We start from the raw sequence: 26,771 nt of genomic DNA, 5'->3' as shown, positions 1-26,771 counted from the left end.
TAAGTTTTTTTTTAGTCCATTTTAAAGCCTTACATTTAGGTGTTCCAGCATAGATATGTACCTGGGTGTGCTCAGATCGCCCAGTTTTCCACAGACAGCCTAATTACTGAGGCACTGATTGAGTAATCCGTTATCTTGGACTGCCAACAATACAATGTCATTTTTTCCATTTATGCATTCAGTTTTTTCTCTATTCTGCTGATGCCCTACAATTTGACAAAAAAAAATATCCACCATTTATTTCTTTGTATTAGTGAAGTATTCCCTCAATCAGAGGATGCAGATGAAATCAGCTAGTTTTGATCCTAAATAACCCAGAGATTCTGAAATTGTGTGAAATGTCCAAAATGGTGTCAAGGGACTCTAAAATGTGCAGACAAAATATTCTGGTCCTGATGAATTGTCACAAACTTAATAAGACTGCAGACACAAACAACCCAGAGTACTGAAAGAACTCGTTGAGTTTGCCAGAGCAAGAAATAAGGGTGTCTTTCTGACTCTCCTGAGAGCTGTTGTGTGTAACACTGAGTGAGAGGAGTGGCTTCTTGTAACTCTATTGTCAATTGCACTCATAAGACTCCATTTTGAAGCTGTATTCATACACCAGCCAAATAAATAATTTTTCACATTACAAACAGTTGCAATGTGGTGATTTATTTTTTCATTTTTATGGGATATCAAAGCTGATTGTTGTTCCTAGGCTCCTGTCATACATCTCTGAAGAACCACATGCTCTAGAGATAAAATAAGGAAGAAAAAAGCTCTCTGAAGTCCAGCGGCCTCAAAAGGTTGCGGGAAGAGTGTTACAACTGCAAAGTGCAGCTTCACTCACACCCTCTTGGGTGCTTCGCTTTCTGAGATAATTAACAACTGTGACAGTGGAAAAGAGGGAAAGCTGTGAATTACAATTAACACTGACTAAATAGCTGTCATTGTTTGATTACGGACAAAGTTAAAGGGGGGAGACAGACGGAAGGATGTGGAGACGGGAAGGTTGATGAGTGTGGAAAAGAGACGTACATTTATCAACATCAAGGCCATTTCTTATCAAATTCTAGTTTAAACAGGTAGTAGAAACAGAGAAAGAAAGAGTAAAACATTACTGAGTGTGTCACTTCACCAAGAAGAGGCTAATTGAAAAATTCACACCTGTGATTCTTTTATCTGAATGTCATTAGTAAAATAAATAAGTTTACTCTTTAGAGCTGCTCACTATTTAACAAACAAAAACAGTTCAAAAGGAAACTGTAATTTATTAAATTACACACATAAATAAATTTTCAATAAAACCCCAAGGCACACAAAAGCTTTGTTTAATCTGCAATCAAACCAATAACGGAGACATTTTGAGATGGTTAAATACTCACAGCGACTGCGATCCTCCCCAGCACATGCTCTGGAATTATTTTGTACACATCAAGGGAACCGCCTGCAAAAGAAAAAATAACTTATTACAGACACATAACATATTTTGAAAAATGAATTTGACTAAAGGGTGAATGACCTTTTTGCACAACCCAAAGCCACTTGCATGTTGGCCACACAAGTTGTAAAACTACAATATCAGAACAAAAATGTTGCAAGAAATTCTTTCTGGGTCCCAGCTTTTCCCATGAGCCTGTCATTCTCTTCAACAGTAAATTCTCACTATTGTTTAAATAGTTTATAGTTTGAAAGAAAGCCCCCCTGGATGCTGCAGAGGAACTTCCAACCACAGAAACAAGCAAACAAATTCAAAGCTAAATATCTAATCCTAAAACAATTAAAAATATATACAGGCAGAAAAATATTAATTTGTACATTACCAAAAGGGTGTGCAATATGTTTCAGGAATTATTTAATGCCTTGTTTTGAAAACACATTCCATGTATTTTAAAACATATCACATTCAACATATTAAAGGTTTTTATTATTCCAATTTACGAGACTTGAATAATTAGACTTGAATTTGTTGAATCAATGAATCAAAACAAAGTCATTGTTGTCTCTGATGCTGTCAAACATGGGCACTTCTTGTTTGCAATAATCGAGTACAAGCGGCCCTGACTGGTCCAAGAAAAGTTTTATGAAGTAAAGAGTGCTGAGAGGTTAGACGGACTTTGATGACAAATGTGTGAAACAGGGGATTCACTGCATTACCACACACATGGACAAACACACACACCTTAAAAAACATAGATAGTCCCTCATCTCACACCATTCCAGATACACACATATACAAACGCATCTACAAATGCACTTAAGTCAAGATTTATCACACCCTTGTAGCTTTTAGCACACAAGGCATGCTAAGCAGCTCACAGCGATAAGCCACTCTTTTGATCTGCAGAAGTGTAAATGGGTACACAGCAGAGAGACGGAGGACAGTTCCCCAAAGTCTCTCCTGCACAGCTGTGGAGAACAAAGTCAAAACAAATTATGAGCTTTAGCCATGGAGATACTCACCGTCCATAAACTCTGTGCATATGGATATCCTGTTCTCTACAAAAAAGGCACTGAAGAAAGTAATGATGTAAGGTGAATCACACTGAAATCAAGAGAAGAAAGAATGTGATCAACAGAGAGAATTTCCAAAGCCATCTGCAATTTCTGCAACCATCATCTGCATTAGGAATTTAAAGAAAGGCTTTGCACATTTTAGGGATTCAATTTTTTGTGAGATTTGCTCAAAATATCTTCACACCTCAACAGCTAGAAATACATGAAATGATTTGTTGCACAAGAACAAACAAACAAATCATTTTATTTGAACCAATTAAAATAATTAGAAGGCCTACTTTCCGTCTACCTCACACTTTGCCTTCACTACGCTTGAACTATCAAGAAAGTCACACAAAAATGGCGGGGAAAGGTAGCTTGAAATGTTTATCCAATTACAGTGGTGCGCTACTCTTTGCATCCTAACACTTGTGGACTCGTCCTGCACCAAACAAATTAAAGCAAGTTCATGTGTTTTTAAGTGAAAGGATTTGACGTTTTCTGGTTGGATACTTCCAAAATCTATCTTTTTCTTGCTGGGGGGTTGCATGACATATTATACAGCCAAAAGTGATTACATTACCATGTGTTAAGTCATGCTCAAGTCCATTCATTGTTTGAGTTTGGAAAGACACATTGACTTGTGATTTCATTCCACACACGCTACATTGGAAGAAGGCTAGCTGAGTAAAACAGTTAATACAACGCATTAATACACACAGCGCTCAGGTTACTTGATTTTTCTTCTCTTTCAGGGTCATTAGCTTTTTTCCCCCTAATGTTCAGAATCAAGACACGTATGCTAAGTCTGGGTAGGTATACATTCTCCCATTTAATCAACATTAGCGTGGAAACAAACTCAGACAGTGATCAGTTACCTCACATGGCCGGTCCATGGGTATGTTGTTCAAGTGTCTATGTATCGCTGATCCGACCTCGGCTTAAATTGTAAGACCAGAGGCGATAAATGACACTTCTTTGGTCAGACTCGTGGTTTATTAACAGTGAGGATCAGGGAGGACATCGACATTCAGTAAAGCAGAGATAAATGTCTTTGCTAAAAGGCGCAAACTCACCTTATAGAGAATTTCTAGTTCTGACATGATCTGCTTCTGTAACTCCACTGTGATATCCAGAGGAATGACCTGCAATCAAACATGGGGGGGGGAAATGTGAACAAGTTCTGTTGATATGTGATGGGTTGGACAAGATTGTGTGACACTTATTGAAGAATAAATATCATCATTATGTCAGGAGTTCTTACCTTCACAGCTAAAACCCTCTTGCCAAGAAGATGATATGCTCTGGGGGGAAAAGACACAGGACAATATAAATTAAAACTGTAGTTAGATGTTACTCTTTGCTGCTTAATTTCTCTTTTCAATTGCATCCTGAACATTTGACTTTTGATTTTCAAAAATCCTCAAAGCTTGGAGCCCTAATATAATTTAAAGTACTGCATATCCCTTCATCAAGAACAGCCACACACTGTAACACACTAAATGAACAGGCTTTTAATCAAAATGCTCAAACTGTTAATGTAACAAAGCATGCAAAAAAACATTGTGATGAAGGTCAATGCAAAGGCAAAGAAAGAATACTACTAACAATGCAGTTCAAGCCCCACAAGTGTCTTAATCTTCTGAGTTCAAGCAGCATCTACTTGTACACAACAACAAAAATATTTCTCCTAGAGGTCAGACGTCACCACCCAAAACCAGAACAAGTTATCCTTATCTCCGTTTGTTCCAGACAGAGTTTTGAGTTGCACGTAGAGCAGCAGCCACAGACCGGCCTCGTAATGATTTAATTATCAAACTCCTTAATGCCAAACATCGGCTTTAGTTACAGCCCTTGAAGGTTAGTTTACAGCACCAGTGACAATACCTCTAGCCCTCTCAACATACAATCCTCAAGGACAAATTCTGTCCGACAGCTGTCAGGTGAGTGGGATGAGGTGGGGGCCATGTACGTCACACACGCAGGTTAGCTTGCAAGCAGACTGAATGTGAATGTGATACCTGGCTACTCACCTGTCAGCGGGTCTTCCAGAGAGAATATGTATGGTGCTAGGTGTGATTAATGTGTCTTAGATTAGAGTATCACATTGCTCTTCGGCCAGACACCTTAAAACTGGCCAAGGCTTTTAATTAAAGAGACCTATTAGTGCCACATCAGGTATTCACCTACAGTTAAAACCAACAGTTCTCTGACTGTCGTTGTGCAATGCTGTGCACGTGTCATTTAAAAGAATATCATTAAGATCAAGATTCACTTTATTGTCTCACAAAGTGAGACATTTGTATTGGGCTCTTCACCCATGCTGCAGCCATAAAAAGACAAAAATCAACATAATTTACATTAAACGTTAAACAATTAACATTATTAAATAATGTCCAGAAAAAAACAAGAATATAAATAACTGCTTAAAATACCAGTTCAAAAACCCAAAGACAAATTAAAGTCCAGTGCCTATCCTGTGTTGTTTGCCACTATTTAAAAGCCTTATTTTTCAGTCTACAACGGGGAACTCTGAATGTCTTACCAGAGGGCAGGAACTCGTACTCTGTATGTAGAACATGTCACGGGTAACTGACAATCTTATTGGCTTGCCTTTCAGCAGTCTGTTCAAAAACAGTCTGCAGACGTGTGAAGTTCAGCTCCCATAATTTGCCATATAGTCTGAATCAATCGGATCAGTTTGTAAGTTTGTTTTTAACTGCACAGACAAGTTGCCAAACCACGCTGTGACCCCACACTCTTAGAGATTAGACTCTCTAAGACTGCTAAACATACTTTTCCGATGAACACCATGAACTCTCAGACCATGTAAGAAATGTAACCGTTGTTTGTAATCTGTTACAGAATGTCTACATGTGTGTTCCAGGTCAGTCCATTGCCAATATCAACGCCAAGGCATTTATACGAGGAGACCCGTTTGATAGTTTTGTCAAACACCATCTCCTCTGTCTTTTTTAAACATTCAGGACGAGATTGTTGTCCTCACACCAAATCACAGACCTTTGAACCGCTAAAAAAGTATTCAGGTATATCACAGTTCTTTTTCAAGTACTACAGTAAAAAGAAAACGAGTCATTCCATTTTTTTAACACAATCTTTTAAATAACTACTTAACATGGTGATAACTTAAGTGGGACTTCTTACACTTCCAACTGCCTAGAAAAATCAAGACATCAGACATATTCAATTATTCCTTAACTTAACAGTTTGTAGCAAGGACAAACATAATTAAGATGATTTTTTTTTTTCAACCATTCCTTCTGTTAAATATTACACCTTGGAGGTTCACTATAGTTGGAATAAAAAAAGACATCGTTCAGCCAAATCAGTTTTAAGACACATGAAAAGTTCTTTCAGCCATCAGGTAGCTAAGATGTATGTAAAACAGAGGAACTACACCGTATGAAATAACAAAAGATACTTAGTATGTTTGACTTCTGGGACCAAACCCCTTTCTCTGATTTAAGTGGGCAGTGTTATTTTATTTTGCCCCCCAAGAATTCAGGTGAGTGTTTTGTATATTTAGAGTAACCTTTTCGAGAAGAGCGATCCTTGCACAGAAGGCTGATTGCCTTGTTTCCATTTTGATGTCTGGGTCTTCCTTTAAGCTACAATCAATAGCAGTTAAGCATGACTGCCGCCTGTTAATTAAAATGAAAATGTTAATTGAGGCAAGATCGCAGGGGTAGACATTTTAAGTAGTGACTGGGCAGGTTGTTTGTTTGAAGCAGCTTGAAAAAAAAAGATAAAAACAAGTCCTATGCTACATGCTTAACAACTTGTTGTTATCATTCATTGTCCAGACACAAAAGAAAGTGACCCAACAACAGCTTTAACAAGTGACAGTTTCAGTTGATGTACCTTCATAGAAAGTCTTCAATCTGTTTGTTAAACCTATTGCTGTATTTCTTCTTTTCTGCATATTTGGGTAAAGATAACATGATCAAAAAAAAAGACAACAGCTCAATATTGGATAAAGAAGACTTTTAAAAAGTGAATTGTTTTGAGGGCATCTTGAAAGACTGCAGATACGATGTGACTTCTGCAAGGTTAATACTCAATACTTTATACTCAGACTGTCCTTGACCGCCTCAGGGCTGTGCATCCCTGTATGAGTTACAGTGACAGGCTTGTGACAGCAGGAGACATGGGGACAAGGTTACATAGCCCCCACCTTCCCCTATCACACCCTCCACCACTTCCACCTGATCTGACCCCAGTAAATGTGCCCCATTGCCTAGATCTTATTTACACTCCAGCTCGCTCTGTAATAAAAGCTCCATCATGCAGTATTCATAGGGCCTCTCTCTATGTCTCTGAAGTTGGGGCCATGGGTTAGAGAGACTGGCCTCATGGATCAGGGCTAACGTGGTACTTTTACACCGTCACATAGGTGATCACATGGGCGTCCTTTTTTCCCTCCCTGACTCCTTCACCTTATATGGCTACGATGAGTCTCTAAACACAGTCACAGTAAAACACAGATACATAAAAACCCTGCTAATTCTTCCCAATTTTTACAGAGCCAGGCTGAAACCCAAATAACAAAGAGTGGACTAACCATCACTTTTGAGTTCAGGCCTCTTGTGGCCAAGAAAGAAATGACAACGGCACATCTCTTTGGCTGCTTGGTTTGCTTTGGGTCTTTAAATTACTCTACTTCCTCTCTGCTTCTCCCTAAGTTATGTTTAAAAGCACATCATTTCTTGTTGTTGTTGTTGTAGAAAATGGTGTACATGCTATTATGTAGGTAAATATTGATGTCACTCTTTATTCTTTGAAGTTGCCCTTATATCTCCAGGATATTAACGTAACAGCTGTTAAAGTAACTGGTGGCAAATCTGGGTGTGTCCATGACAACAGGCAAGGACATTAACAACTGAAAATGTTGTACATCTTGCAACACCAACTTTGTTGCGTGTCACAGCAGAAGTTCATTCTATTTATGCATGTATTTTTATCATGTCAGTAGTGTTTGTTTCAAGGTTTGCACAATGACCCATTTAAGATGTATAAATTGGAACAATGAGTCAAACTAACCTCGAGTGAATAGTAAATACTCAAACAATCATTTAGAATCATAATCATTTCATAATTATCTAGCTTGAGGCTGTTAAGCACTAAACAGTGGATTTTTTTAGACTATAAGGTTTTTTTTCTGACAAGGCTTCACAAGTCATTTGTGGGTTTTAACCATCAGAAAATGTAACCTTAATTTCCACTGTAAAGTCAAGTTTTTCATTTCTATTTAATATGGTAACTGTCCATGTTATGACAGTCGCATTAGTTTTAGAGATGCTTTGATAAGAGACACATGGGTTGATTTTAGTATATTGTATTTCACTGTGAACCTACTTAACTATTACTAATTGTAGACTGATGAAGGAAACCTAGGTTTTGACTGAAATTGACAGAACAAATACATTGTGCATGTACATATTGGTGCAGTGCTGATGTATGATATTATAGCTAGTAAAGTACTAATACATCCTGTTTTGTAAATCTAAATCATGGCTTGTATTTTAATGTATCTTAAGTGATGTACAGGGCGTCTTAATCATCTAACACTTGGTTACAACCAATTAACCAAAGGTGTTTGGTCCTTTAGTATACAGTCTAATCAATACGGTACAAAAACAAAATCAATGGACAAAATGGGCCCAAAGACTAAAGGAGCAACCATGGTTGTCTAAGTACATGTCGCCACAGTAACAACCAGGCAAATGTGCTGGTTTTAATTGGACTGCTGGATCCATGAGTCACGAAAATGGCCTTTTTGTCCTTGTTATTGTATTTATAAGCCATAGAGTCAGTTAGATTGGTGGACAATATGGACCTCTGAGAGAGTGAGTAATAAAAAACAAGGGCCGACATTGATGGATGGCTGGGTCAGCGAGTGGCTATAGAGAGCTGAGGTGTTGGTAACATCCAATTGAGTCTAAATGGCTTTGGGTCATAAATGGGCTAAGAGGTTAAAAGGTGGAGAGCATTTGGTAGTGCTTTTTACACGTGATAAGCCTGATATAAGCTGTACCAAAGGATAGAGGCTGAGGGGAACGGACAATTGGTTTATGAGCACACAAGAAACAGGCAGGGCCTTCTGTGTTTATGCATTCAATATTATAACAGCTGATACCGTAAATAGTGTTTGGTGAAGCTGACTTAAAGAAATAAATCAAGGTGTTTTGGATGTTTCTTACATAAAGGTTTTGCTAATCAATTATGTAGAAGCAGCCGGACAGTCACAAATTGCGGAGCATTTTGGAGATTAGTTTAGTGTAATCAGAGTTGACTTTCTTTGATATATTTGCAGAGGCCGCTCAGAACACAGCTTGAACATACTAAAATACTGCTGACTCTCAGCGAAGGAGCAGAACTAAGGCCAGGAAGGATGTAGCTGTTGGAATTTTGGTGGTAGAATATATACATTTCATATATAAACATATACTGTAGAATATATGTTTATGATTGGCTTGGAGATTTAATTATGGCAGCCTTGAAGTTACCGAAAAGCATTTGTTGATGCATAGAAAGGATCGCCTTAGCTGTCCTGAAGGATTGCGAAATGTTTGACCTCAACTCTGACATTTCTGGAGGACAAAGTAGCAAATAAAACAGTTCCTTAAATGGACAGTGTCCTTTGTCCAGGAGACACCGTGGCTATCATAAATTCAATACAGACACAGACCTTCTGGTTACTAGAGAAAAAACTTGATAATGATTCAAACATAAATAAGGTCAATAAGAAAGAAACTGACTTTGAAAAGACCTTTTGCGCATGTTTCGGTATTTCTGATATTTTAAGTCATGACTCAAAGCTTCTCAAACCTGATGCATCGTCCTCCAATTGGTACACAACAATATTACATGTAATAGTATTTAATGGGGGGAAAAGTAAAGTGTAATTGCATACATTGAAATGAATCATTTCAGGTTAAGTGAGATCATTTCAGGGTTCTGGTATTGTGTATGCTGTCTTAAGGTCATGCCCAACTTGGACACTTGTTGTAAAACCAAGCAATGTCATTCAACTTGTAAACCAAATTTGTCTCAGCTGTGACAAATCAAGATGTTGTTAAAAAGTTTTTTCAGCACTGTCAGAATGAGTTTTTTATTTTCAAAGTGACTGTTTTGGGGAGATTTTAAAAGTAAAGACAAGAACAAACTACAACTGTAAAAAGTAGAATTAATGTTTATTATGAATTGAGGACACAGCATTTGTTCAAGCTGGTAAAGAAAATGTTTTGGGTATATCAGCTAGTTCACTTAACAAGATATATCTGAGATACAATAGAAATATAAAAGAAACTATCTACCACAAAATAGCTTAAACAACTGGGCTGTTTTTTCAAATGTATTTTTTATCTTCTCCATCCAACCATAAAATTTCAGCACCAAAGCGTATGGATTTTTCACTGGGCTAAATTGGCTGAGAAGTTGTTGGGCTTGCATTATTGGCATTCCTTGCTGCAGTGTAACCATTTCTAGGGCCAAACTTATCAGCAATCTTTCTATCCTACATCTATGAGAGATTGGCTCTTTATGTAACCATCTTGAAGTCGTAAAACTGTAAAAAGGTGCGTGGGAAAAGGGATGAATATAAAAAAAATACAGTCTTGTGGATTTGCTAGATTGGAAATTTACTGGGTTGCCCAGCAAATGTGTGAGGCAGACCACTCTGTCAAGTCAAGGTTAGTCTGAGCAGTGATCAATACTTCAATCTCAATAAAACAGCTCAATAGCTAAGGATTGATGGGAAGGGGGAAACATAAGGTGGGGAAAAGGAGGATTGAAGGAGCGACACAAATGCCAACCTTGTCATAACGTTAGCAGGCCAGTAATACATTTGTCTAGCCAGAGAGAATGGAGCTCTTCTATCGTGGCAGGTAATGTGCTCCACTATAGACAGATTAGGTCAATTGCTGTCATAGCTTACAGCCCCAAATCAATATCATATATGTTGGCAACCTTCAACCTAGAATAAATAAATGCAGCTACAGACACAAAGCAGCCTGATAGATGTCACAGCAAACACTGAGAGATAAATGGACACATGAAGGAGCAGAGTAAAGATGGTGAACAATGTTGTACCCCACCAGAGCTGAGCACAAGTCTGTTGATCCGTTAATTAATGGCGTTCATTTTCTTGTACATTTTTAATGTGGCCATTAATCTGAAAGTGATTATCGAAACATTCAACTTCCATTCAATTTGGCTTCTGTTAACGTTATTGCCTTTACTTGAATTTACCTTTTTCCGCTAGCTCAAGTCAGCTGACCTCATTTGCTCCCGACTCTCCGAAGAGATGAGACTTCTGCGTGTTGTTATCCCTTTATTCAACTGACACATCTGTTTCATGTATAACGCAGACCATGGAGGCAAGAGGAAGAAAGTCCCGTTTTTTACTATTACTGGGCTATAGAGGCCTAGGAACAGTGAATGGAAGGTTCTAATTGGTCAAATGAGGTGTCAATTGAAAGGTCAGGGATTAGTACAGAGAATACAATTGAATATTGGAAAAAGGGGTAATTTTTTTTGCAGCAATCCATTGTTTTTTATAGATGCAATGTGTTTAGATCTGATCTAATCTTTCACTGGATTTGGATCGTGGGGACCTTTACTGATAAGTCAAAAAAAAAGGCTGAACTATAATTGGAACAGTCAAGAATTCAGAAAATCTCCCTTAATATTTGCACTGTACTATAGATGCTTCAATAACCCTGAATACATCCTTCAGACTATCTCACTTGCTAGAGCAGTTATCTCTTCAGTGTCAGTTTTCTGTTATTGTGCTGTGGCCTTGTTATGTTGGCACCTAGATGTGTGAAGTCAGGAAACACTTACTTGTAAACTGTTCCTCCGTTTCCATGGCCAAGCTGCTCTTGATAGTGGATATCTTGGGCATTTATCTGCAGCAAACACATGTATACAATGTTGGTACTCAGATGTTATAACATGACAAGACATGCAACCAGTGGATTTTAGTAAAGAGAGGGGGGCTGGTGGTGGTAGCGGTGGTGGTGGGGGGACGGTTGGAATACAATATTGTCACTGGAGGCTATAAACAAGGCGAGCATTCAGGTCACTCCAAGTTCAGCAACATGAGGAGAGAAAAGAGAGGGACACAGGGACGAGATCAATACAACATTTGCTGTCCAATTTATAAAAGGACACTGTGCTGTGTGAGTGGGGGAGTGACTGATGCAGAGTTAAATGACAATTTGTTGCCGTCGTTGTTCCACTCCACTTTCATAGAAAGGTGTCAAGTACCCTGAAAAAGCCTGAATTAACATTGAGGTCTATTAGCCTTATGCATGCTGATAGAAACATTATGTACTGTATGTATGAACAGAGAGCCAAGATATGCTTGTAGTTCTGATTCAGTTTGAGCCCACGTGAATATAAACCAAAAGTAACCAAAAGGCACTGAAGGATCTGGCATTAAAATTGTAAAAACTCTTTAAGTTGTAACTGTAATGCCTGATGATATTGTGTGTTTAATCATAAATTAAAAAAATAAAAGACAAGATTCCTCAAGTCTTTACCCTTTATAATTTCAATATTAAGTACTCTGCTATGTGTGAATGTGTTCTGTTGATTCTGTAATTGAAAGGATAAAGGAGTATATTGGTCCAAAATGTTAAAAAAATATATTCAATTATTTTTTGCCACCAAAACCTTCCATATGAAAATAAAGACAAGGGTGATACAATAGACTTTTTCAAATGAAAAGGCACATTATTTTAAATATTTTGGTATTTTATTTTTTTAGTCGATAAAATGATAAATGTTCTGGTGTTCTATAATTTCTCTCATGTCCACAAAGAAAACATAAAAAAACTTTCCATGAATTAAACACCTTTTTTTTCTGCATGCAAAATGGACATCATTTATAACATCCAGTCAATAATCTGTATATGATAATTGTCCTAATCCATGCTGCACAGGAGCATTGAGGTTAACACATGAATAAATCATTTGTTTATGTAGTACTGAATCTTGTAGCAGACGTACAGCACCCTGTCAGTCCAGTTTGTTTGGAAATACTCTTGTTCACACTGTTGCCGACACAATAGCAAAAAAAAAGATATCAAAGCGAGGCTTCCTATACAGAAGATGTACATCGCATCTTACATCTAAACATGAACCCCCCCCCCACCTCCTTCACCCCCCCAAATTCACCTAGCTTGTTTGCTAGCATGAGCGAGGAGGGGAAGTGAAGCGAATGAGAGGAGATAGATGAAGAGATGGAGGAGAAAGAACAGCTCTATTAGTTCACTGTGTTATAGCAGGAACCTAAAAGGCCACGGCTTAATTGTCTCCCTGACATGCTAGCCACTCTTTGTGTGTGTGTGTGTGTGTGTGTGTTTTAGTAAAGAGACAACCACCAAATACACTCTGTCTAACATGCCCACAGTTGGCAGCAGAGAAAATCAATAGAGGAGTCAAACACTGGTGAGAATGTGCTCTAATCAGGTGAAACCAGGTGTGAGAGCAGGAGCAGAAAGATAACAGCGGTCAGATTCTACTTAAAGCCAAAAACACAGACTCACCTGCCCATTTGTCAAGATCCTTTTCAGCTCAGCAGATGACTTCTTTAAACTGGAGGAAGGAACACAACAAGGTTGCACTGAAGCAAGTATAACAAACATGTTTCTCTCCTCGATCAAACAAACATCTAGTTGTAGTTTATTCCAGGTAACAAAACGTCCTCCCCATGCCCCCAGCAAGCTCACCTGTTGTTGGCCATTGAGTCTGGGACAGCATGCGTGCCGTCATTGGCTGGGTTAGGTCTTGTATTAACCTGAAGGGGTACAAACACAAACACGAAACTGAGAAAGAACACGCACGACACAGACACACACTTACTGGTCAAGGCCAAAAGACAGGCAGACAGACAGACATATGGCTAGACCCCCTAATGAACAAGAACAAAACACAAGCTCTCAGTTCAGCCTGAAGGTTAATTGGCTTCTGCAGGAGCGAAGGGAGGCAGGAGGAGAAAGAAAGAGGTGTCCACATAGAGGAGAGGAAAAGATGACAGGGAGAGGAATAAAATGAGGGAGAGGAAAAAACATATTTGCATGACCGTAAAGCTACATGGTTTTACACTAGAAATACAGCAGATGAAACAGATTTGAGCAAGGACCGGTCTGGAATTTTTAAAATTAAATTTCCTGGCTTCACTAGAGATATTTTATTAATTTATTTTCATCTGCAACTCTGTTTACTCCAAAGATGTCTTTATTCAACCCAGATGCCGTACATAAAAGAAGGCACAAGAGCCTGAATAGAGGGATACTAAAAATAACTAATTTAATTGAGGTCAAAAGGCCGCTGTGATGGGTCCACCAAGGCACAGGGATTCTCTCTTTAATTAGTGCCCAGGAAGACCTAATTTAAACAGTGCACAAGACTCCCCTAAGCCAATTACTTTTACATTAAAACGGGAGAAAAGAGGGGAAAGATTACAGAAGGACTAGAGGTTTTCAGAAAACATAATTTTCTCAAAACAGACCCTTGACCTTAAAAAAAACTGAAACAGTTCAGTAGTTTTTACCAAAGCTCCTTTGAGGATACACTGAATAAATCACTGAGTATTGTGGAGAGGGTAATTTTATTATTGAAATGGAGATGGATCTTATATGGATCATCTGGAGAGATGGAGGGGGTGTCAAGTCATTTAACCCATGGTGATTAGCAATGAGCTTCAATGGCAACATATGCCATACATAAAACAGGAAGGTCTGTGGTAGGCCCTTTGTCAATGGCAGAGGGCGGCTTGTAATGATAATTTCACAGTTGAACAATGACATCTTCGTATTTACTTGGTTTTGGCTTTAACCAACACTGAAGTGCTCCCTATGATATAGAACGAGGGGATCGTAATACTCTAGAGGGAGGGATCAAGGTTTCAGCTATAATACCATGTTCTTAAATGACTCTACCAGTATAAGAAACAAGAACACGGGGAGATGGAAAAGAGAAGAGACAAGCCCTGCGACAGCCACAGCCAGCCATCCCCATACATAAACATAGACAAGGAGCACAAGAAAATGAGTGAAAGCAAAGGAGAGCCTTGACTTCAATTGACATTTCAATAAGTGGAACACAGCGTTACCAATCCATTTGGCTCAACTTTACTCCCTCCCTCCCTCCCTCCTTCCCCGAGCTCTCTGTGTAAGGCAGCTGAAACAATTATTGAGATAGGTACCTTCAGGCCATGTATGTTCCGGATCCCTGGAGTCTTGCCGGCTGAAACAGTAATTGACTAGATTGTAGAACACATCACTTGGCCATTTACAAATGTGCTGAAAAGGAATCAGTTCTTTATAAAGAAAAAAAAAAAAAAGATGAAATGAAACGAGGGTTACTCTGAAATAAGTTGTAGGGAAAGGAGTGATTGAGATGTTGGGCTCTTGAGACAGGTGGCGGTAGGTAGGAAAAAAGAAAAAAAACCTACAGCAATGTGTTGGACAAATAATGAAAAAGAGGCAATAAAATGTTTCGTCACTTTGCCAACAGGGGCTGCTGGAGATTATGCTTTTAAGAGGTGAGAAACTACAGTATATGAATATGTGAAGAAGCACTCATGAGGGAAAAACCGGCTCAAGACAGAAACTACACAATGTGGAATGAGACCTGAACGAGGCTATGCCTGAATGCGAGTTTGCAGTTTTGATGTCCTTGGAGAAAAATAAATGTAGATTTATAAATGACTGTCAACACAATAACAGAATGAGCCAATGAATTTTAATTTTGTCCAGAGGCTGCATATTACTTCAAGCTAACAAATGCTTTCATTTTGATATCCTTTAAACATAAGTGATTCAGTCAAACATCTGCAGAAGTTTAAGAATTTGTGTGAATTATATTTCAATGTTGCTTGTTATTCAACGTTACCACATTAATATCAAGGATGTATTGAGCCTCTCAGCATACCAACGATGAAAAACTGTAAGAAGCCACTGCATACCTCTTGGAAAAATCTGCAGAGGGTCCGGCAGCAGTCCATTCATGCGTTGTTCATTCATTGTATTGAAGTACTTCAGGGGAAAAGAGACACATACAGTCGGGAAAATGATTTCAGTTATCATTGCAAATACTAGAGCTTACACTTAAGCAAGCCATCAAAGCTGTTCATCAATAAAGGAGGATTTAAAAACTACACACTGACAACAGAATACAAGACAGCATAGATGATGAAAAACACTGCATTTCACTGTGTTTGCAAAAATGGTTATTTAAATAACGTCAGAATTAATCCCACAGTGTTCCCACAAATGTGAGCATGCTGTGCTGAAATCTGTTGCTGATGCGGACCAATGCCCTGTGGGCTTGTTCTGAGGAGTGTAGCATTAACCCTTTTCTCCTCCAGGTCAACAGCTCACCAAACACTCATATCCTACAGGACTAACACGTGCACACACACTCTGGAGTCTCTCACACGCCTGCCAAGGCAATGCAATAATTGATGTTTCAGTTAACCAAACCATCTGTTAAACTGTGAGGTGCAGTGAGTGTTTGTGTTTTGTTTATGCCCCCTTCTTTTTGAGGATTCACACCATCAAAATTAACAGCAACGCTTTACTTAGGACACATTTCTGAAGATGTATGAACTAAGTCCACATGCAAAGCTTTTTCTTTTAAATCAAGGATAAAATACCAAGTCATCGCTGCAATATGTAAATTTGCTCCCTCATTGTAATGGAGGGAAGGAGGAGGATGGGACTGGCTTGGATGGGAATGGATCAGAATGGCTGCCCAAGTGGCACAGCTGTTATTAAAAGGCCTATTTATCACTGTCAGATCCCTCCTCGCTCCCAGCCCTCTGCCTTTGCCCTCCAGCGTTCTCACTAGGCCACATCTGAACAATGGGTGCAATACCAAAAAATGTGTTGTGTGTGTTTCTGGGTGGTGGTGGGGGGGGGGGGGGGGGGTCCAGCTTCATGTACCTTTAATTTTCCGCTCAGCTAGCTTATTGATTAAGGCTGCAATTACCACCAAATCTGTAGTAGTTGTGTTATTAAAAGACATTCTCCATTGTTGGCCAATAACTAAACAGTGTCCGATCCCAAATACCATCGCTCAGCCTTAAGGGACAAGTTGGAGAGAGAGAGCACAGAGTGGGTCTCATCATCATTAGCAGACTGAGGGGAAATGGGAGTAAGAATGGTGGAATTAGAGCCTCTACCTCCAGGGGGAGCTGAGCGAGGAACGGATGAGGTCACATGTTTTTTTTAGTACCTGACACTGGCCAGTCTTTAACTTTGAACAGAGGTGTCTGTCTTTCAAGGAGTCGAACAATGATTAGAGATGCCTGCAAGACTAGAGGGTCTCATAGGAACATGTAGCAATCAATGCTGTCAGTGATGGGGGATACTTCTCACAATACATGCCCTCTTGCAGACTGATGTTAATTAACTGCTGAATTTGATCATTAATTTTACTCAGCATCAAGGAGCATGTTTTTTTTTTTTTGTAAAGCAACGTGAAAGTAGAGGTCTTGATTCAGGAAAAAAACTGTTGTGGCAGGCAGCATATTTAAATTCTTGTTATGAATGTGGAATTTTAACTATCCATAAACATAGAAAGAAACACACAAGGGGCAACCACTGAGACTCTAATGAATTATCCCACCTTTCACCTGACATGCTGATTCCGCTTAATTCCTATTAATTTCCCATAATAGCTGTCTGCTCACCTGGAATTAACAACACATAGGCAAAAATCCACTGGGGTCTCTACGGAAGCCAAATGGCAACCACAGCAACAACCACAACAAGAAAAAATCCTCTGAATGAAAATGCAAATGCCTGCTCAGATGTATAACCTTTGCATAACACACATGAAGTACTGGTAGTGTAAATGATATGTTAGTGAGCCACACATTTTCCTCACGATCAGCAGCTTTTTGTACACTTTCTTCCCCAGTGGGAGTAGAAAGCTATTACAGGACTACTGGATTTATTTACCAAAAGTTCATTGCCAAATTGGCTTTTGAAATTGGTGGACTAAGCAATGCAGTGTTGGCCATATTTAATATTTTTGCTTTGTAAAGCAAGGTGCAGGTTCGGGTCGTAACTTAATATAGTTTAAAAAGACTTGTCATGTTATCTGAATTTAAAAAAAGAAAATTACAAGTTTCAAATTGAGATAATACGCTAGGTTTTTTGTAGCCTGTTCTGCCAAAGAAAGTACAAATAATTTTTTGTAAATTTTTTGGATATAATGTAAAATATTTGAAAATATCAAGTAATCACACTTTTGGCTGACAAGACACTGATGATGGAAAAAATTACAGCTGCAGCAACTAATCTAATTCATTTTCAACTGATTTGATAACTAATAAATCATTTGCAGCTTTTTATATGATTATAATGAAAAAATTGTCTGGTTAATTTAAATCAAACAAAACAGTTTGCTGAAAATCTTTGGGTCGTGGGGGTCATCTCTCTGACTTGTGAATCACTAAGAATCACTAATAGACAGTTTTCACTATTCCTTACATTTTAAATACATATTTTAAACGTATTTAATAATCATATCATAATTGAGAGTGGAAAAATCCTAGATGAAGGCGTAGATCAAGTCATTATTATTAACACTGTATTTTCTTGAATAAAATAATTATGCATTCATAGATTTTCTGAAGGAACGGACCAATAGACTCTAAACTCTGATCATCTACTCCAGCAGGCTGCAGCATAACTCTACTTCCAAATGAGGTTGTGAGATAGATTTACAAATCAAAAAGGCATTTCAAACGATTAATACACAAAACAATCCCAAAACATCCAGGACAGAAAATCCCTGACAGCCAATGGGTTGGCCAATTCTTGGATTTTCTCATGAAAACACCGCTCTAAACAGGTCACACAGCACAGCAGGGCATAACTGCAAAGGAACTTGAAAGCATGTCTGCTGCATTTGTAAAAAAATAAATAAATAAATAAATAAATAAAAAAATAAAAAAAGGTTGACTAAGGTCAATACTTTTTCTGTCCATGTTTTAACTGTCATCAGCACAACAGCTGTCTCCTTGTCCTTAATCACCCTGCTACCCTTTGCTACTTAATGATTAAAAAGCAACCACAAGTGAATGCATGATAAAGATGGACAAAAAAACAAGGAGTGTGAATTGTGCCTGTGGCTCTAGTATCATCATTGTGAGCTGATGGGGGGTAAAAGACATCCACAGATGAAAGTAGATTTTGAACAATTCTGCTGCCCAGGGGGCCCGCTCTTTAATGAGGCAAAACTTTAAGTACTGAATAATAAATAATAAAAATTGACAGTTCATTTAGCTTTCAGTGTACCTCGTAGAGAAACCCATTACACGCCATTACTCTTACTGTCCGTGGCATGAACAGTAAGTATGGGGGAATATGAAAATGTGTGACATTGGGTGGGGGGAGCTGAATGTGTAGTGCAAGTTTGTGTGTTTGTATGTGTGTTGCTGTTTTTTTTTTTTTTTTTTACCTCGGGTCAGTAAAATACAACTGAATGAAACAAAAAAAATGTCTTTATCGGTTATTTACTTGCAGATAAATACAATTTCAGTGTAACACTTAGAGTGTTTTCTTCTGTGCTGTATACTGTGTACACTTACTTTTTTTTAGAGATAAGACAGTCGATAGTCAGATATCAGAGGGAGGGAGAGAGAGCGAGAGAGAGAGAGAGAGAGAGAGAGAGAGAGAGAGAGAGAGAGAGAGAGAGAGAGAGGGGAATGACAAGCTGAAAAAGGAGCCCCAGTTCAGATTCGAACCCTGGCGGCCCCTCGAGAGAAGTTAAGCCTCTGTGCACGGGGCGCACACACTAACCACTAGGGTACAGGCACCCCAGTGTAGACTTCTGATGAATACCTCCTACAACCCCCTACAGAAACCCCAACTATCCCTTTAGGGTGGAAGCAAAGCGTTAAAAAGTTGTTCATCTTATTTTGTCCTCAGTGACTTACTCACTTCTTCTTAAGTTTGTTTTTAACCTGGGCCGCTGGTGGCGCAGTGGTTAGTGTGCGAGGCCAGCACCCCATGTATGTAGGCTGTAGGCCTTCAAGCGGGCAGCCCAGGTTCCCAAAAATAGTCTTCTTTAAAAAAAAGAAGTTTGTTTTTAACCTGTTTACTGATGCCTCCTAAACCGGATTTTGACTAGGAGTTATTTTAATTGCAGAGTAAACAACTTCTATAACCATTCAACTTCTTTCAATGTCTGTATGCAAATTAAATTAACCTTTGGTGTCTCCTCTTCAGCTCTAAGAGTAAGAGGGACAGTGGTGATGGGTGAGGGAGTTAGAAAGGGGAAAATGTTGGCAAGAACAAAGCAGAGGAATACATTTCTATTTTGTGATTGCTTCATTGTGGTCCCAAAGTAACAAACAAATACAAACATTCAATCTTTCACACAATTACTTTTTAAGCCGTCAGGTTTATGTTGGAAAAGTGCACGTCTGAGCTGTGGCCTCTCTGACAGACAAGACACAAAGACCTTTGTTATGTAATGACTGAATTAAATTCCTCCTCACGGATAAATAAAGTATATCTTCTTCTTCTTAATTGACATGGCCAACACACCACTGCCCGAAATGAAAGCCCAGAAACGTCCAGAACTTAGCAACATATTAAAAACACATGACCACAGAGTCTCTGCAGAACAGACTTCAACACATTTTAGTGGGTCATATGTGATGATTGAGAGGGATGTATAAGTCCAAACTATTTATTTTAAGTAAATCCTACTCACTCGGGTCTTCACGGTTTAAATTCTTCTCTTTAAAAACAAATCTGTCTCTCTGATAGATGGCCCTGAGCTACATTTTAAACAACAACATCAGTGTTTGGTAACCTGTTAATTTTAGACAATCTACTGCAGCAAAAACATGCAAGATAAAAAAGTTTGTCAAATTGTTTAACAAGTGGTTGATTATCTTGAGACATTTTCAAACCTGTCTTTTGGGTGATCACTCAAGCTGAGTTTGAGTTGAAAGTACCATGGTTTTAGAAGTTAAATAACACCTAATAACATTGTCCTGTACTCAGTCCACTTGAGTCCAGCGCATTGATTTCTACACTCCAGATCATAATTGTCCCTCAGGTGGCTCTACAATGACTAAAACATACAACACTCTATATTTGATAAAATGGCATTTAATGACTTTAATGACTGAAAAATATGTGACAAAACCCTTAATGGATAACACATGAGTGTTCAAGATGTTCAAATATGCAGTTGACCTTACATCATGGACAGAAATGGCAATTACAAGGTCTGACAGGAAATGGCACTTGTGACTATATGACTAAATCATAATTAAAATCTTATACTCACATATGACAGCATGGCTTTGAGTTCTTCATCACTTCTTACAGTGATTCTGTCCCCCACCTCATCTTCATCTAAAAAAAAAACAAAGCAGCATGTTACGATTGAGATGGCAAAATGTTTAACAAGTAATAACAACCTTCAACACCATATGCACGACTCAACACCAAACACAGTGTTTAAAAGCAATAAAAACTCAACTCACAAATAAAATGAGATGAGAGGAGAGGAGGTGAGGATAGGGTTTAAAAATGTAAGCCCTGAACTCAAGGCTCCTAGTTTTCAGTCTCGTCTTGTTGGAATCAACCTTTTTTTTTTTTTTTTTTAAATGTAAAGCTTTGTATGCAACCGATAACCTGATTCACAGGCCATCATTTAAGGCAAGGACAGGATAAAAAGAAAAGAAGAGGATTATTAGTCAGTTTGTGGATGTTTTTTTTATGGGAACTTTATTTTATTTCATTACAAGCATGTCATTCATGACGTGATCGCACTGACTCAAAGTCTTGGTTTTGTCTCAGCCTCTTGTCAAGCACTTGGTCTCAGCATGGATTGCCTTGACTTAAACACTATTATCAATCCTCTCATTAATCACACCAAGATCGTCAAAAGAATCACGCTACTGTAAACTGTGGCATTTGTTAAGAGATGAAAAAAGCTGATGTATCATGAATGTTTATCACTCTCCAAATGGTCGTGAAGGCTCTGGTAGTAGTGTCATCGTTTCAGCTGTGAACAAACACTTACATTCAAAGGCTGTGACAGTGGCTTCAGGCATGACATCTCTGATGGCAACCTAAAAAGAAGAAAGTCAAGTTTTGAACTGTAGCCGGATGAAAGCAACAATAAAGGAATAACACAACAGACCAACATTATCAGTTTCCACATAGTGAACATATCAGTTATATTAATAAACAATAAACAGTTCAGCAAGTTGACTTTAGCGGAGCTCAGTCACACTCAATAGGGAAACCTGTTTCTAATAGAAAACTGCATCAACATGTATGAAAGATGATCATCAGCTAGCTCTCACCAGCAAGTCATTGAAGTTCAAAAGAGATGGACAGTCGACGGACGAGTCCATATCCCCGGACGGCGTTTTTATTCGAATAACTATTGCCTCGGTGTCCATTGCATAGAGGTTATTTAAATCTAGTATGAGCATAAAGAAGAACAAATAAACCTCATAGTAACACTAGGCTGACAAGCTAATTTCCTGCAGCGGCTTGCTAACGACACATGCTACCATCCTGCTAAGTCCAGACACTTAGATATAAACAACGTTAACCGAGACTCTTATCCCCATGAAACGTTTAGCTGTACACATGTTTTCAATTATTCTCCGGTGTAAAGTTTGTTTTGTCGGAGGTGTTTAGCCTTCCAGCTAGTTTAGAGGAAATCACAACTCCTCCGTTATCAACATCCGGTCTAGACTCTTCAAAATAAAAGACGGCCCTTCAAAATATTAAGTGTCAAAAGGGTTGATGTACAGTAGGTCCTTCATGTCAGAGACTAAAGATCGGCTGTGTGGAGCCAGGTTACAGTGAAGTGAATTCATATAACACATTTCACACGAGAAATCAAAAGCCTCATGACAAAGGGAAAAAGAAACATTAAAATAGAAATTTAAAACATCATTAACAAAATCACAGAGAACATTCAATATGAATATGTGTTTCAAAATAAATAAAGAAAATCCAAAAGAAATACAGAAAATGACATCAAGTGAATTTAAGACATTCAAATACAAAATATGTACATCAGTTTGTTATCAAGAATTGTGTTGGGTCTGTCATTAACAGTGAACGATTACAATAAGTAATCAACTCGGACTCACAAGAATCTGGAGCTCTGAAGTCGCTGACCACAGAGTCTTACACATTCACCAGCTGGTCTTGCCAAATGGAATTGAATTCTGTTTAAAAATCCACCTCTGAACGTCTTCCTGATCATTTAGGCTCAGAGTTTGTTCTGTCTGTGTAGAGTCACAGCTCGCAAACTGGCTCCAGATACCCCCTCCCCCAGAATGCCTAAAATGTGTTATATTGATTCATATAAATTAAAATTAATAGAAATAAAATAAGAACAAAATGAAATTAAATCAGAAACCAAAATAAAATAGTTATATGAAAAAACAAGTATAAAAATGTACGGTTCATAGTTTATCAGAAGGTCACTAATGTTTTTTGGCCCTAAACCATTCAGTGCTTTATAAACCAGCAGCAGTATTTCTAAGTAGATTCTCTGACAGACTGGGAGCCAGTGTAAAGACCTCAGAACTGGACTGATGTGATTCACTTTCTTGGTCTTGGTGAGGACTCTAGCAGCAGCATTCCGAAACAGCTGCATTTGTCGGGCTGATGTTTTAGGCAGACCTGAAAGACATTGTTACAACAATCAAGTCGACTGAAGATAGAAGTCCTCTAATGATATTCATACTGTATTGTGAAAAGTCCCAGTGATATTGTTCTCATTCATCGTCACTCATGGGATGCCTCTGGTCAGAAATAGATATTGCAGCACATAAACAACTTCATAGGACCTAATTTATAGAGGCTGACATGTCAATTTCTGCTGTCAGCATTGAGCAGCCTGATAACAGAAGGACTAAGAGAGAAAGAGCTTGAATATCTGTTTGTGTTTCTAACTCTACAGAAAAAAAGTTTTAATGTGCAGTCAATTCAGACTGTTGCCACACAAGAACTGTATTCAAATCTAACGATAAAAAATCCCATTGGCATTTAGCAAGGATTTCTATCAAAACTAAACTTCCAAGGTACAGTACTTTGTGTTGCATGACATTGACAAACAACCTATAAGCCCAAAAATGTAATAACCAACTTGATTTCAGAACTTTCAAAAGTCAGCTAAATGTGAATATATCAGAATATTGCATTGTGAACAATCTGATGTAACCCAGATGTCATTCTAGTTTTGAATGTGCTTTGAATAAGAGTCTGACTGAAAAGCTTTGTAAAGCGTATTGCATGAAGGCAACACTGGGTGACACAATTACAGTGAGTGTATAACTGAGTCTTTTATAATGAATTGGAATAATTGAATTCAACATCAAAAGATATTGTTGCCATTGTTGCCTCAGACTGCTTGGCATGGCATTGATGTGAAATCAAGTTTTATAGGAGAGTACACTTTTGAGCACACAATGGTTTTTTGGAGGATAAATATGTGGGAATCTTAGGGGTGCATTTTTGTTTCCTAGAATTGACCTTAAACCATTATTATTAATTTTCTATCTATATTTTCATTTTGTGTGACTGGTCTTCATGTTCACATAAACTCACACCAAGTAAAAAAAAAAAAAACCAAGGCTCTATATTCATATTTACAATTGTGACAATTTTTGCAATTCCACTCAGACAATGAGTCTGAGACACTTTTCACTCCCTTTGTGCGTTCAAACTCTTTACTGTGGTCAAGGCAGCTTCTCTCAGCAACATCAGCTATTTTGCAATATCAATTTCTAACAGTCAAAAGTTAGCTAAACTTCTTTTTTATCATGAACTCAAGCTCAGACCCATCCTGAAACATCCTGAAAAGATTAGCTAACTTCTATAGAAACACTGCAACTTTGTTCTTTCTGTTCAGTGTGTCATACTGTATGTTCATGCAGTAAGTCTCCTCTCAGTGTAAAGCCCCAGTGATACCCCAGATACCTTTCTTACACATGTACAGTACAGTACAAAATCAGCAAAGAGATCAGAGGTACCACTTTGTCCACAGGGGGCGCCACATTTGACACAGACTAAAAAGCTTCAGGGACATTCAACATAATAGAAATTAAGCATTTTATGCCATTTAAATGTAAATGTACTTACAACATTCTCACATAATTATACCTGTAATATATCTATTTTTCCTCAAATAATCCACTTACTCTTTTCTTGTTTTAAAAAAGGTGTAAAGAGGAGCCCCAAGACCTTTTTTCATGTTTTCAAAGAGTTTTTGCTTCCTCACTCCATAATTACACAGCATTAGTATTTAAAGTGTTTCACTCGGCATGAGTCATTAGCAAATAATTGAATGTAAAACAAAGGGGCACTTAAAGCTGTTGTTGATTACGGCCTTATGATCGAGGAGCCGCATCAGCCTCTCTGATTGCAGTTCCAAGAACAAGACATTGATCTCTGGGCAAAATGAAGTCTCCTGCTCTGTTAATTTACAGCACTCTGCTCACACAGCTGATCCCCAAGTCTGTTGACAGGAGTTCAGTGTAATGACAAGAACTAGTTAGAGCTCGCTCTGTCTGGACATGTGCTACTTGAAAACAATATCAATGAGACTTGCGCTGTGCCAGCCCCTGCCGTAGGTTGGGTTTCACTGGCTGCAAAAACAAAGTCTCTACTTCTGGTGGCCTGGGGCTGAACTTCTTTATCAGTTGTTACCATCTTGTTCGAGAGGTTAGGGAATCATTTTGAGGGAACGCTTGTATCTCTGCAGCCGGAAGTAGTGTAGCTACAGTCTGTTCATTTATTACATATCATATTGTTACACCACATTTTGATGTAACCTGTAAAGTTACAAAAAGGGCAATTTAAAAATTTGGAGTAAAACGAAACACTTCCCTCCCCATCGGAGTTGCGATGTAAAAAAGGTATTTAAGCTCACCTATAACTCCCCAACCTTCCCTCTTTATTTATTACAAAAGGTTTAAAGGTAAGAGGAGAAAACAAATAATACACTATGAATACAAATAAGGATATAAGTGCAGTATTAATATATTTTACATCAAAGACTTTATATTAAGGTAGAAAGAGTTTTTTTTTAGTACCAGTAGCCAATTCAAGAGTATACTTCACAGTAGTATTTCATATATTAATGGTTTCCACATATTTTCATACAAATTCAATTTCCAGTGTGTCCAGAGTGTGGAAGGAAGGTTTCCCATAGACACACACTGAGCCATATAAACCACGCCTTCGTATTCTTTTTTTCTGTATTCTTCCAGTCTTCAATAAACATTTTGCATCAAATCCATCCACCCATCCATCTCAATTTTCCACTGTCTAACCCACTCACACATCCTGTAAAACACATGGAGGTTACAAGTTCATTGTATTGACCTGCATCTACATGAATCCAATCTCTTACACCTGTACAAACAGCTGGGTTAAAGACCCATTGATTTCCATGTAATGCCTGAAATTATGACTCTGTCTAATTGTTACAAGAGGGTAAAGAAGAAAACAAAGCGGGGCTATCAGGCGCTCTGATTAATGCCTCCACCAGCACTGCCCTCTGATGAAAAGCAGAGGATCTATATGGCACTTTGTCAAACTTACTCTCCTAGGATTTGACGTTAGGTCCTTCTGCTAGAGGGGCAACTAGGATGAAGCCCAGTCAGCAATCCTCATTATCAGAAATCAAAGTCCTGACTTGGCTGGGAGGAGAAAGTGGAAAAGGAAGGCCAGCATTCACTGTCTGGTAATTAAAAGCCATTTTATCAGACAGCCTCTCTTACCTTGTACCTCCTCTCTCGCTATTGACAAGCTGCTTAGCGCCAAGTGAGCTCAGTTTGACTCTAAATATATGAGGCACACTTATTTAACTTTCTCAGCAAAGAGGGAAAAGCAAGTAAACAAGACAGCAACAAAATTGTCCAGCAAGATTGCATACTTCTTCTTTGTCGTGGTTTTATTTTCATTTTGACTGCTGTTTTGTGTGTGCAATTAAGTGTCTGAATGCAGCGTGTGTTTTCTTTTTTTTCCCAGTCCTCCTCATCATCCTCTGATGATTATTATTTCATTAGTCTCTGTCAAATGTATTGGTTGGCTTGTTGTGTTTATTGATTAATGAACCTGACACTGTCTTCCTTCACTGTAATGCTGATATAGAAGATCTTGAAATACTATTTGTCTTGTGGTTAAGCATTGATCGTCCTCTCAGATATTGACTGTTACTTGGTAGCTTTCCATTTACAATGCCCTTTAACA

The 26,771-nt window shown here is 38.3% G+C and overlaps 1 protein-coding gene across 2 annotated transcripts in view; it reads right to left on the bottom strand.

Annotated features, from left to right (window-relative positions):
- map2k5 (mitogen-activated protein kinase kinase 5) overlaps window positions 1-22,241 on the bottom strand; it is a 54,655-nt gene extending 32,414 nt beyond the window's left edge. For both annotated transcript variants that reach the window (XM_061033179.1, XM_061033209.1), the window contains exons 1-12: window positions 21,854-22,241; window positions 21,568-21,616; window positions 20,827-20,894; window positions 15,476-15,545; window positions 14,714-14,754; window positions 13,236-13,303; window positions 13,053-13,101; window positions 11,344-11,408; window positions 3,743-3,782; window positions 3,555-3,623; window positions 2,446-2,527; window positions 1,368-1,429 (exon numbers count right to left, since the gene is read on the bottom strand). In XM_061033179.1, the coding sequence (XP_060889162.1) occupies window positions 1,368-1,429; window positions 2,446-2,527; window positions 3,555-3,623; window positions 3,743-3,782; window positions 11,344-11,408; window positions 13,053-13,101; window positions 13,236-13,303; window positions 14,714-14,754; window positions 15,476-15,545; window positions 20,827-20,894; window positions 21,568-21,616; window positions 21,854-21,985 (795 nt within the window). In that variant the 5' untranslated portion in view covers window positions 21,986-22,241. The remainder of the gene's footprint in view (window positions 1-1,367; window positions 1,430-2,445; window positions 2,528-3,554; window positions 3,624-3,742; window positions 3,783-11,343; window positions 11,409-13,052; window positions 13,102-13,235; window positions 13,304-14,713; window positions 14,755-15,475; window positions 15,546-20,826; window positions 20,895-21,567; window positions 21,617-21,853) is intronic.
- Window positions 22,242-26,771: the final 4,530 nt, after the last annotated feature.

This window comes from Labrus mixtus, chromosome 1 (genome assembly GCF_963584025.1).
Source record: "Labrus mixtus chromosome 1, fLabMix1.1, whole genome shotgun sequence".
Taxonomy (NCBI): Eukaryota; Metazoa; Chordata; class Actinopteri; order Labriformes; family Labridae; genus Labrus; species Labrus mixtus.
The sequence above is the reverse complement of the archived record's forward strand: the minus strand, read 5'-3'. Positions and strand labels throughout refer to the sequence as shown.